The sequence below is a fragment of the Bidens hawaiensis genome, unplaced genomic scaffold, assembly GCF_021521415.1.
Source record: "Bidens hawaiensis isolate Kalapana, Puna unplaced genomic scaffold, B.hawaiensis_p1.1 tig00013985_1, whole genome shotgun sequence".
Taxonomy (NCBI): Eukaryota; Viridiplantae; Streptophyta; class Magnoliopsida; order Asterales; family Asteraceae; genus Bidens; species Bidens hawaiensis.
Window position 1 is genome coordinate 5,598 of NW_027492198.1, and position 13,351 is coordinate 18,948.

Genomic DNA, 13,351 nt, shown 5'->3' on the forward strand with positions numbered 1-13,351 from the left:
ACTATACCTACTAAGGTATGGGCAGAAGACGATTTGACCAGAACAGCCCGTGAACCAATCACAGGGTGACAGCTCACCGACAACAGTACGAGGAGGAGCACCCTCTAGTACTGTTTGTCACTATTAGCCGCTGCCTACTCACCAACCCTTACAATGGGACGTGCGCAGCCTACAGTTGGTGGAACAGTGCGTAGCCGGCAGTAAAGGAACAGTGTACAGCCGACCTTGTTACTATTGGCCGTAGCCTATCCACCAACCAGTATGGCCTGTGCGTAGTCCACTGTTGGTAGAACAGGAATACTATTCAGCCGGCTGTACCTTCTAGGAAACCTACCTTCGGCTATAAATACTCCAACACCTTGGAATGGTAAGGACATCATCTGATATCTCAATCTTATCTAGCAATCTCTTAATATACACTTATATTCAGAGCAATCTAGTCTGATTCTCACGCCGGAGGGTGGTCACAAGGAGGAACCCCCCCTTCTCAGTGACGAGCTTACGGTGTCTGTTTTGCAGGTTCCCTGAAGGACAACCTTCTCTGCTGGACCTCATCCTCGTGGGAAACATTACTTAACCCCCAGATTATCTATAATCTGCCCGTGGGTTCACTTAGTGTTTCTTCAGTTTGAAAGTGAGTCGAACCGAGCGGATTGAATTTATAGAAACGAGCGATATCTTTATGCTTGAAACCGAGCGGCTTGGTTCGGTTTGGTTTTGCTTGATTTCGAACAAAAGTTCCACTTTTAAATTTTTAAAACTTCAAAATATCATTATTTTAAGACTTTTCAACTCTAAATTGTCTAATACCTTTAAAATGTATAAAACTCATAGTTAACAACAAAACATATATAAAACGAGTGGCTATGGTTTAAATTTGAACTTTGAATTCAACACAAAAGAGGGAATTTTTAATAAGTTAAAAAAAATAGTATACTTTTATATATATATATATATATATATATATATATATACATAAAGTTTATATATAAAACTAATAAATAAAAAATAGTTCGAGCAAAACGAACCAAACCAAACCTAGTGAGGCTTTGCTCGTGTTTGGATTGCTTTTTTTGATATATATTTCGTTTTTCATTTTTAGTTGTTTATTAAAACAGGAAGGTAGTTTAGTTTCTTCTTCAATATGTGAGTTTATATTAGTTTGTTTTATGATTTCCATTTTATATATTTTTATCATAATTTTACCTTTTTTTTGTTTTTAAATATAACTAGATAATACAATTTCATATGTACATATATAGAGATATCCTTTTTAGGTAAAAAACTAGATAAAAGAAACTCAAACCAAAGACAAAGGGTAGTTAGATCGGTGTAATAACAAAAATAATACGAAAGTAAGTTGAAATATTAACACTAACTAATATAGAAAAAGTTTATTACGACCCTCCAATTAAAATGTTCTGGTTCCGTCACTGCGTGAGATTTGTTAACCACTCACAGTGTGACACGTGTAAAGGTACGTGAAAGTTACTCCCAAATCTGTCTGCACCGATAGTTTTCTGGCCAAAATCTTTTTCTCATAAATTCATCTCATTCGACGCATTTCAGGTGAATTTCATCTTTTTTTGAATAAAAAGAAGAGTTGTAAGAAAAGATGGATTTTGTTACAAATTATTTAAATTCGATGGTTTTTAGATGAAAGTTATCTTTTTTTTTTGCATAAAAAGAATAGTTGTTTATAAAACATTTTCGAAAATCATATCCACCACCTACCACCGCCCACCGCCCACCGCCATCATCAACCACCACCACACACCGCCATCATCCACCACCACCATCACCCATTACATTCTTAACACTTGCCATATTTTTAAAACTTTTATAAAAATCATCTAAGGAGATTAAATTCGTTGGGAAATTATCGTTTTTTTTACCACCACCACACACCGCCATCATCCACCACCACCACCACCCACCACATTCTTAACAATTGCCATATTTTTAAAACTTTTATAAAAATCATCTAAGGAGATTAAATTCGTTGGGAAATTATCGTTTTTTTAAAACTTTTTTGAAAATAATCTAACAAGACTAAATTCATTGGAAAAGTATCGTTATTTTTGCAACATTTTTGAAATTTTTCGTAGGAGACGAAATTCACCTGAAATGCGTCGGATAAATTTTGGCCAGAAAACCATCGGCGCAGACAGATTTGGGAGTAACTTTCACGTACCTTTACACGTGTCACACTGGGAGTGGTTAACAAATCTTACGTCACGATTCCCAATCTCACGTTCCCGATTAGTTTGGTTGGGCTGGTAATTAAAATCACTTTTGGACTAATTTGGTCTTCTCTCTTCTATTTTAGACTATTTTGGAAATTATCCCTTTAAAATTTTACATGATATAAAGCTGTTTGCTATTTAAATAATGTTTATGTATATCGTTACTCCTTAGGGAGGAGTGGGCACAACCCGCACCCACCCACCGAAAAACCAATCACCCACTAACTACTCACCAGTTGCCCTTAGCCTGCGGAACCCGCTACCACCGGTTCTCCATTAACCGTGAACTCGCTCCCTCCCTCCCTCTCCCCTACACACAAAATCAACACTCGATGTCGATATAACCAATAACGATTCCAATGGGTCCAAGACTCCAACCTAAAACAGGCCGGTCCTAATCATAAAGGCTGACATGGCCCGAACCAAACTGTTGGGATTTGCGGTTCTAGCTAGAGATGATCAACAAAACCGGTTCCTGGAACCGAACCGGTGGACCCGAACCGGACCCGAACCGGTTCCTACCCGTTTTTTGTAGGAACTGGACCCTATCTGATTCAACCCGATGATCCGTGACCGGTTCTTGCATTTCTGAGTGGGGGCGGGTAGGAACCGGAACCGAACCGGAACCGGAACCGGTTCCTAACCGTTTTTTTTGGCCGTTTTTTGACCGTTGGGGTCAAAAATAGCCGTTTTTTGACCGGTTACGGTACAGGAACCGGGTTAGAAACCGGTAAGAACCGGTTAGATAGGTTAGGGGTCCGAGGGTGGGAGAACCGGTTCGGTTCCCTAACCGGTTCGAGCCTGGAACCGGTTTAAAAGGTGGTTTTGAATATAGGAACCGGTTCCGGTTCCTAGTCCCAAACCGTTTTGAACATCTCTAGTTCTAGCTCTAACCAGCCAAGTTCAGTTGTCACAAAGACATTGATAGTAATCACAAAACAATGTCTGGATAGTATTAATAGTCAGATTAATATAAGTGATGGTCTCATTATTAAGAAATGATATTAGTTGAAACATTTAAAAAAAAGTACATCAAAATTCATTTATTGTCAATTCGTGTCTTATTAAGTTTAATAAGTTAAAAACGACGTGCTTAACACACTATCAAACATGAATATGACTTGTTTAACTACTTTATATATCATGGCTATAAGACAATTTAAAGTTTCATGTATCAATAAGAAGAAATGATGGAACTTAGCCTACTAATTTCAATTATTTAAATTAATAAAAAAATAACGTACCAGACGTTAATATAAATAAATAACTTCAACTTAGAATTTTAAAGAATGTATCATTCTTTATCTTGGAATGTTTTTTTTTAAGGTCAAATCCACTTCTATATTTTTATTCAAAACTTAAGATAAGATGATAATCATATGATGTTTATAGTCATATATAATACGTTAGATTAACTTATACAAACAAAAAAAAGTATATCTTGTTCATGCTTACGTATAGTATAATTTTCCTCTAGTTATTAATAGATTTATTTTTCAAAATATATGTTTATTGAGATGATAATAAAAGATGTCTGATACTTTTTGAATAGGCTATTAAGAAGATAAGAATATAAGAATATTAAAGTGGGCTGAGCTGATCATGAGCTGATCAACATAGCCCATTATGCTGTACAAGCATAATACAAATCCAACTTCACTTATTTGGTTATGTCTTATTAGTTGACATGGGAAAGGTTAAAGTACAAATGAAATTACCATGCTAAATGTGAGAATCAAGTAGAGTAATTATATATACAATTAAAGTAATTATTTAATGAGGAAAGTGAGTATGAGGCTGTTATGCATCTAACTTAGATGTGAAACTCATTAAAACTACGTAGTTTTGATTAAAACCTAATTAAATCCCTAATATTCAATCCATCTATTACATGACAACTTATCTCCTACGCCCTGCTCTTGACAAATTGTATTCCAAAAATTTGTTTTTCTCTTTGCCATATATCAACAAAAAATGAAGAATATTCAGTTCATATACAACGTAATACAAATATGAGTAAACACAATTAAAAATTCAGATAGTGAACATTAGTTCTTAACAAATGTATTCCGAAGATTTGTGATCCACGTTCGTATTAGAATCAACATGAATAGAATATAATAAAAGTTCAGAATAGTGAGCATTATCATAACCAAATAGCAAAATAATGGATAATTACCAAAGTCTAGAACGATGATTACCAGTTGAATTAATTTGGAAAATGAATATAAGCGGTTAAATTACGATTATAATTAAGATGCAAGTGGGATTGAAAACCTACTACCCCTGATCGCAATTTTTTTACTGATCGATATTAATGGAGAATATTGATTTGGAAAGAATAAGGTAAATAAGGGATTTAATTAGGTTTTAATCAAAACTACGTAGTTTTGATGAGTTTCACATCTAAGTTAGATGTATAACAGCCTCATACTCACTTTCCCCTTATTTAATTACATCAGAGAGTAATTATCATAGAGTAATTACATAATTACTCTACTTGATTCTCACGTTTAACACGTTAATTTTATTTGTATTTGATTCAAACCCTAGTTGTTATCCTATTCCATAGTGATCAATAAATCGACTAATAAGTCGTTTCATGGCAGTTCCGTCTATCACTTTATTGTGAAAGACCTGAGTGGGCCGTTCTGCCTTATTTGTATCCGAAAATTAAACATAAATTTAAAAATAAGTATCTGCAATTTTATTTTAACAATACATTTTCAGTGGGATATGATATGCTTATAATATTATTCGGTTTTAAAAAAATTGGATAGGAGGCTAGGAGCACTTTTTTTACATATTAAAGTATCCACAATGCGAATACATAGATGGTCACCGATGATAACATGACAGGCGACATGCCGACATACAAAACTGCCACTTATGCCGCAATGTACAAGTTCGTCCATGGCCGTTTTCCAAGTTCACGTTCGTGAGACTAGCGAGGAGAAACCTTACGATGAGCAAATGTGACCTTTAATTTTCTTTATTAATCATCTATCTATGTTATATTTATAGGGTAGAGATACTGTACACTAATACCTTAACGTACGATAGGTACGCGAGACGCTCAAAGGCAAAAAATAAAGCCTTGTTCTTGAGTTTTTTAACTAAGGAAAGAAAAGGAAAGGAGAGGGAAGGATAAGAAAGGAAGGGAAGAGAATGAATTTTTTTTAATTAGGTATGTTCTTGAGTTGGAAGAAATTAGAGGAAAGAAAATGATAACTTATTGGGAAAAAAATTATCCTTAGTAATTATCCAATTTTTTAGAAGATAACTTATTGAGAAAAAATATCAATTTAATCCCTCCTAACTCCTCCTACTACTTTCCTTTCCATCCTAAAAAAAACTCAAGAACACCCATTTTTTAATTATCCTTAGTTTTCCTTTCCTTTCCATCCTTTAAAAAAACTCAAGAACAGGACGTAAACGCTCAAACAAACCCTAAAACGCTCAGCCAAAAACCTAACACGCTCAAAAACGTTTTTCGTGAAAAAAAGTGAAAAATTGATCGATTAACAATCCAAAACTGTTTTTCGGTGAACCAATGATTAATTGGATATGCATTGACGATTCCAAGATGTTTGGATGTGATTAATCATGGGCGGATCTAGGTAATGGGGTGTGGGTTCACGGGAACCCACTGAGTTTCGGATTTTATATAAAATGCCTATATAAAATATGATAGTGAGCTCAGATATAAATTATGAGTGAACACATAAGCAAAGTTGAACCATGGTCTGATAGTAAAAACCTTGCTTTATTACTATGAGAACCCGGGTTCGATTCCCACTTGCAACAAGTTCTTTCATTTTTTTATAATTGGTTACTTAATTATTGGTGTGCATCTTACTGTCTTATGTTTAGCCCAACTTAGCTTGCATGCAAATCTGATTGCTATGTATAGAAATAGAGATAGGCTTAGTCTTTCTAAAAGAATGTTTTGGTCATTATTTTAAGGAAACAAATATGATCTTTAGTAAAATCTTATTCTTGGTACACCGAATTGAACCGAACCATCAATTCATCGAAGCGATCCGAATAGTCGGAACGACCCGAACCGTAAGACCTACCCGAACAGTGAACCCATTGAAAAATATTCCTAGATCCGTCACAGTGATTTCATGGATCCATTTCGTGAAAAAGTGGATTCACGTACCTATTGTATGTTAAGGTTTATTATATTGGATTTTTTCCCAATATTTATAAATCCTTAAGATATGAGCAAACATTATGATATTTATATGTCGTTAAAAATTACAAAATTACTTAGTTAAATAAATTATAAACTTGAAACAACGTTAAAAGCATATTTGGTTGTAAAAAAATAGATGTGAAAGGCAATTATCATGTGAAAAAGTACGTAGATAACGTGTCAAATTACATTGCACATTATAAAAACAGGGGTGTTTATTAACAATCCATGAATTATTTTGTGTAAATCGTTCAAACCGAAACAAACTGAGACTATCTAATCTCATGAATTATTTTGACTTCTGAGTTGGGAGTTATTTTAGGTAAACCACCCCATGACTATCATCAAACCATCTACATTAACCTAATATAAAATTCATAGATGTTAGTCCAAGTCATCTAAATGATATTCATAGAGGAGTCTCAAGTTTTAAATTTATATACACATTTTTGTTTTTTATAGTACATTTGTAACTTTAAAGTGAGATAGAAAACAAAATATAACAAAAAACTTCTACTTAAACAAGTCATGTATGATAACGGGTACTATCGTGGTTTAAAAAGTGTGCCTGGACGCAAGGCGACCTCAAGCACATCTCCCTTCAGTAGAGGTGTGAACGAGCCGAGTCACGCCAAAACTCGACTAGACACGAGCGCCTTTTCTAAAGCCCAAGCTCAGCTCGTGAACTGTTTTAAGTCGTCATGGCATTAAAACCAAGCATACTTTGAAGAGTCCCTAATTATGGTATTAGCAAGGGTATGACGGTCGAATGGGTTAAAAGTGTACACGTAGAGTAGATACCAGTATTGTGAAGGTTAAAGAGTCTAGCCCAACTTATAACTATTAATAGGTTATTTTCACTTAGCTTAACGCATGCCTGATGCGCAAAGTGCACCTGTAAATAAAACATCGGCTGCCATACATGAAGCTCTCGTCTCGCTCCCTAAATGCCACTCAAGTACTCATGCTTTCTAAACCAAGTCTAAAAGGTAGGAGATCAAACACTCAATATCTAAACTATGTAACAAAATGATGCATTTGCCACATAAAAGTCTACAAAACAAATAATATTAAGTTAGACCTACACAATTTCTTATAAAACACCCTGTACATCAAACAACCAAGATAACAAACACCAACTTCTTTCACATTGACAAATCAAATATATATAGTTACCAATTTCACAATTCACATATTATAGCTCTACCACTACAACAAAACCAAACACTATATAATAATAATAATAATAATAATCAATAAACCAAACAGAAATAACTAAACTTAACCCGGTTTCACTTCGACACCAAAAGGATCTCAGGCTTCTTAGCTTTACTCGGCGTGTTAGCATTCGAACCCGTTGTAACAGCAGCCGATGCAGCCGCCACTGCAGCATCATCCCGAGCCCGCTTATCGAGTTGAATCAAACTCCGTGTAGCCAAAATCGCCTGCGGAACTAAATCATGTGAAGCCCTAGCATACAAACACCTCACCGCAACAGACGCTGCATCCTTCACATCGTTCGAATTCAACGGGCCTAACAAACAATGCGCTAAAATCCTCAAAACCGGCTGCAGTAACTCCCACGGAAGCAGTATTCTCGTCCCTCTACCGACACCATCACCCGACTCATCATCATCCTCAATCTCCAAATTCTTCATCTTTTCAACCACATCATTCCCCTCAATCTCAATTTCATCTTCCACTTTATCAGAGCCATTCACATTCACCCGTTCACGAACATTATCGAACTCGGACTTGCACGCGCAATCCTGCCCGGCCCAATCCGCTGCAAACCTACAGAAATCCCGCTTCGACCAGCTTGGCATCTGCGAGACCTGCTTAAAATAACAATCCAACGCAACCCCAACGATAGTGGCCCGCTTCGTCGACTTAATCGCCGTCTGCGGCTCCAACGGGGGCGACAACACCCCAACAACAGGCCGAAACGCCCTTGACCCGGAATCACTACCCGGGTTCACTTTGGCCGAATTGGGCTTCTTCTTGGCGCCGCTAACTCTGGGATAATGGTAGAGCGAGGGTTGCGATAAGTCGGGTATGGAAACGACAACCGGCTTTCCGCCTCGGGATTTCGTTTCGGAGGAGTATAAAGCGAGAAGGACCGCTTCGAAGCCGGAGAGTGATGGGGTTAAGGTTTGGGAAATTGAATGGATACGGGATAAATAAAGGCCGGATATTAAAGGGATGAAGGACAGGACGACAAGACGGAGGTCTGGGTCCGAGGAGAGGAAGGTGTCGTAGAGCCAGTTGCAGAGGTTGTCGTCGCCGGAGCCGGAGTGGTCGGAGGAGGTTAAGGAGAGAGAGACGGCGGTGTAGGCGGTTAAAGAGGAGAGTAGAGAGTGGGCCGGGTTGTCGGAGTCGGCCAAGGAGGAGATCGGGTTAGGATCTTGTGGTTCGGATTCAGGTATGGGTAAGAGGGTGGAGAGTAAGTGGATACGGGATCGGGCTTTGGAAATGGATTCCCACCAGGAATGCATTGGATCGGCGTTGTTGGTAGTAGTAGTGGTGTTGAGGATCTGGTGGTTGCCGTTACGGTGGTGGGTTTGGGAGGAGGAGGAGGAGGTGGAAGAGGAGGAAGGAGATCCGCCGGGGGCGTGGTGGCGGAAGTCCATCGCTGGTGGTGGGTTTCCGGTGAAAGAGGAACGTGGAGGTCCACGACTCAGGATGAAAGCTGTTGTTTTGAGTTGTGGGGGTGATTTTTCTTATGTTTCGTAGGATATTATTTTATCCAGAAACTATTTTTTAGGTATCTAGTAGTTTATTATGTAGAGATTATTATGATTTGCGTCACTTTATTTTAGGGGTGGAATCATGTTTAAATAGACCCTCTCATCTTTGCTACAACTCAATTCACGAAATTTCTCTTGTTCTTGCTAATTGGAGTATTTTTACCTACTTTGACTTTATAAAGTCAGTTGTCCGAGTTCAAGATTTCTCCTTTTATTATCTTGATTTTTTCCGGGTTTGTTAAGTTATATTTTTTCTTGCGTGTTTGAGTCGTTTAGAACTTGATGTTATGTTAAAGCTAATTTAACAACAATGTTAGTTTATAAAAAAAAAAACGAACTTGACTCATTTATTTAGTTATTCGGTTTAGTTTAGTTAATTTTTTCCAACATCAAAAAAATTGATTATTTTCATCTCATCAACTCAAAAATAATTTTTTTAACAAGTCGGAAATGAACCCATCATAAAAGTTGAGTTCGGGTCCAACCGGAAACGAACCACTTGCTTAACTCGTTTAGGGTCCGCTGGGATTTTTCTTGAAACGAGCCCTGTAACAATTCGGGTTTTTTCGTTTAATATTTTGTGACCGTTACCCGACCTGTTTCTATGTTCGGGTAATTTTATCAATAAAATATCACACTTATCGAGTTATTATTATTTTATTATTATTATTATTATTTAATATATTTAATTAATATTCAATATATATGCATTTTTAACCCTAAATTTAAGTTTTATCTCTATATGTACCCTCATCCATAGTCCAGGGACTGAAGTACAATTATGACAATTATATTATACCAAACCTATTTATCCAACTTGTAAACCCAAATAGAGTACCCAGACCTGTAAACCCGTGACCCAAATTGTTTCTTGAACCAATCTTCGCATTTAACATGGAATTGATCGGTGCATCTTATTCATTATACCCAATACGGCCTTACCGACATAGATAACTAGGAATTAACGATCAAAACGATTGTGTTTGCATTATTATACTAACCGTCTATAACTCAATTGGTATATATCATTTATCATAGATCATAACTCAATTACTCGTGTCTACACAATCACATACACATCACAAACCAAACCCCATAAGCAGTTATATTATCGTAGCCTGCTGTTACTTGTTCTTAATTATGTTTTGGCCGTATACAAGTTGATCAAATTAACTATCGTTTAAACACTGTATAAGGTAATAGTTTATATGTGTCTATTCGTTTTAATGTCAGCAACATTAACCCCATGGTTAATTGGCCAAATGATTAACGATTTGGCCGATTGAATTATTAGGGTTCTTATTTGAATAAGGGGTTTTTAACTGTGCGTGGGGTTTTTAACTGTGCGTGGGGTTTTTGACTGTGCTTATAAACTTTTAGTTTCATGTTATATCAGTTGACATCCCCACCTCAGTTGGTTTGGTGTGTATGTGTTTAAGGTTCTGGTTGAATGGAGGGCGCGGGTTCGAGCTCCTCCATGCCCGTTTTTGTTTTGGTTATTTTTGGAAAATCATATTAATAATATATTACTTATTTTAATTCATTAAACTATAATATAAATAATATAAATATAATAATTAATTAATATTTAATCAAAACCGGATTTATTAATTGGTCGTTTGTTCGTACTTTTGTGTTGGTTGGGTGTGTATGTGTTTAAGGTTCTGGTTGAATGGAGGGCGCGGGTTCGAGCTCCTCCATGCCCGTTTTTGTTTTGGTTATTTTTGGAAAATCATATTAATAATATATTACTTATTTTAATTCATTAAACTATAATATAAATAATATAAATATAATAATTAATTAATATTTAATCAAAACCGGATTTATTAATTGGTCGTTTGTTCGTACTTTTGTTAAATCGTAAGTATAGGTATATATTTACATATGTATATGTATATATATATATGTGTGTGTATAACAAGTATTAAAAATTAATAAACGTTTTAACAATAACGATTATAATAAGGCTTTTAATTTATAATACATAATTAATATATCTTATTATTTAACGTGATAAATAATTATTGATACAAGTCTTTTGTAAACAGATTTATTTTTATATAAAATAAAATTTAAATAAATTATTATTTCACAAATACCCGATCGATCTCAAATCGTTATTAATCTACATAATCTATTCACTAATCAATAGTATTTCTCCTATTACTCTTACTTAGGATTTTCTCGCACTCATTCCTCTTGCTTATTTGATAAGGTGAGTAATCACTCCCCTCTTTTTACCATTTTTAAATGTTATGGGAACATATGCGTACTTTATGTTATTCACATATTACTAGTATTCATTGTAACAATTCGGGTTTTCCATATTCTATTTTTTAACCGTTACCCGACCCATTTATATGTTCGGGCTATCCTATCAATAAAAAAACCGCATTTATCGAGTAAATTAATTATTATTATATTATTTATTAATTATTTGTATAATATACATTTATAACTTTCAAAAGGTTGCAAATCTAACCCTTAACTAAGCTTTTATCCAATTATGTTTCAATCTTCTTAATTCAGGGAGTAAAGTGCAAATTACACATATTAATATTATTATAACCCATCAGATTCATTTACCCAAGATCCGAACCAAACCCTAGACCCGTATTACGAACCCGTTTATACTAAATTACGACTTGGACCTCAATTCTCGTAATCAAAATGGTAATTGAATTATAATTCTTATTATACATTCCAAGTTTGGCCTAACCGACGTTCTAATTTAGTTATATCGATAAATTTTGATATGTTCTACCTAATATACTATGCCAACAATAATACGATCGTGTTATACAAGATACCGATTGTTATAATCAAGTTAAACACAAAATTAATCCTCTAACCCTCGTCGTCATAACCCCTCAACCCAATTAGATTATCATCACTGTTCGTTTAAATTAACCAGTTATATATCACAATACGACCTAATTGATTTATGAATTGTATTCGTCACTGATCAATTAATGAAACCATAACATGTAATTGATTAACAACTGATTAACTCAACTGTGATTTCTAGGGTTTAAACTGATTTGGGAATCATTAATGTTAGTTTATAATTAAACGGTTTGATGTTATAACTAGGTTAGCCACCAGTGGGCTGGTGGACCCCTGGTTAGACTTTGGAGTGGCTGGTCGCGGGTTCGAACCCCAACCATTCCCTTTGTGGTTATTTTTGGTAATTTTATTATATTTAATCATTTTTGATTAATATTAAGTATAACAAATAATATTTTATTAAAAACCGACAATAATACATGTGTTATTCCACATCTTTATATGTATGTATAAATATATATATGCATGTATATATATATATAGGGGTGAGTTAAAGTACAATAATAGGTTATCGTACATTAGGTACGCGAGACCCTGCACCACCCAATCCTAATTGCAATTAAAACTATGTAGTGGCATAATTGTAAATCAATCAAAAGATACTTCTTGCACAACAGATCGTCATTTGCTGCAAGCCTTCAACCATAATCAATCATCCACAAAACTAAAGCATAATCAAAATCGATAAACCCATTATCGCTATAGGTTAATAATATTCAAATTGATCAAAAATTGGTGATTTAATCAATCGATTTGATGTGTAAGAGGCTTTAGAATCATCAATCGATTATGGAATTACAGAAATAACGCACTAAATCGAGCTCTGATTAGGGTTCAAAATATTATGTTTAAACGTTCTAAAACAAAACTGAAGACCTTTAAACGTTCTGACAAAAAAATAACATCATTAAATATTCTACCACATTCAAAGAAGTTATGGGTGTAAAAAATTGAACATCTTTAAACATTCTAATATGTTCTAAGAAGTTCAGGGTGTTTAAAAAAGTTTAGAAGTTTTGATAAAGTTTAGAAGTTCCGGGTGTTCAAAAAATTGATCAAAAATTGATGATTTAATCAATCGAATTGATGTGTAAGAGGCTTTAGAATCGTCAATCGCTTATGAAAATACAAATTAACACACTTAATTGAGCTATAATTAGGTTTCATGTTTAAACGTTCTGACCAAAATGAACACCAAAATGAAAAAAAGCTTAAATCTTATCTTATTTGGATATAATTATGGACTTTAGAATGAGCGATAAGTTATTAGCGTATAATTTACAAGTTTGCCACTGCGTGTCTTTTGA

At 34.9% G+C, this 13,351-nt stretch overlaps 1 protein-coding gene across 1 annotated transcript; it reads right to left on the reverse strand.

Annotated features, from left to right (window-relative positions):
- Nucleotides 1-7,512: 7,512 nt before the first annotated feature.
- Nucleotides 7,513-9,170, reverse strand: LOC143545590 (uncharacterized). Its single transcript, XM_077037453.1, has one exon. The coding sequence runs from the start codon at nt 9,075-9,077 to the stop codon at nt 7,740-7,742; it is 1,338 nt and encodes a 445-aa protein (XP_076893568.1). The 5' UTR covers nt 9,078-9,170; the 3' UTR covers nt 7,513-7,739.
- Nucleotides 9,171-13,351: the final 4,181 nt, after the last annotated feature.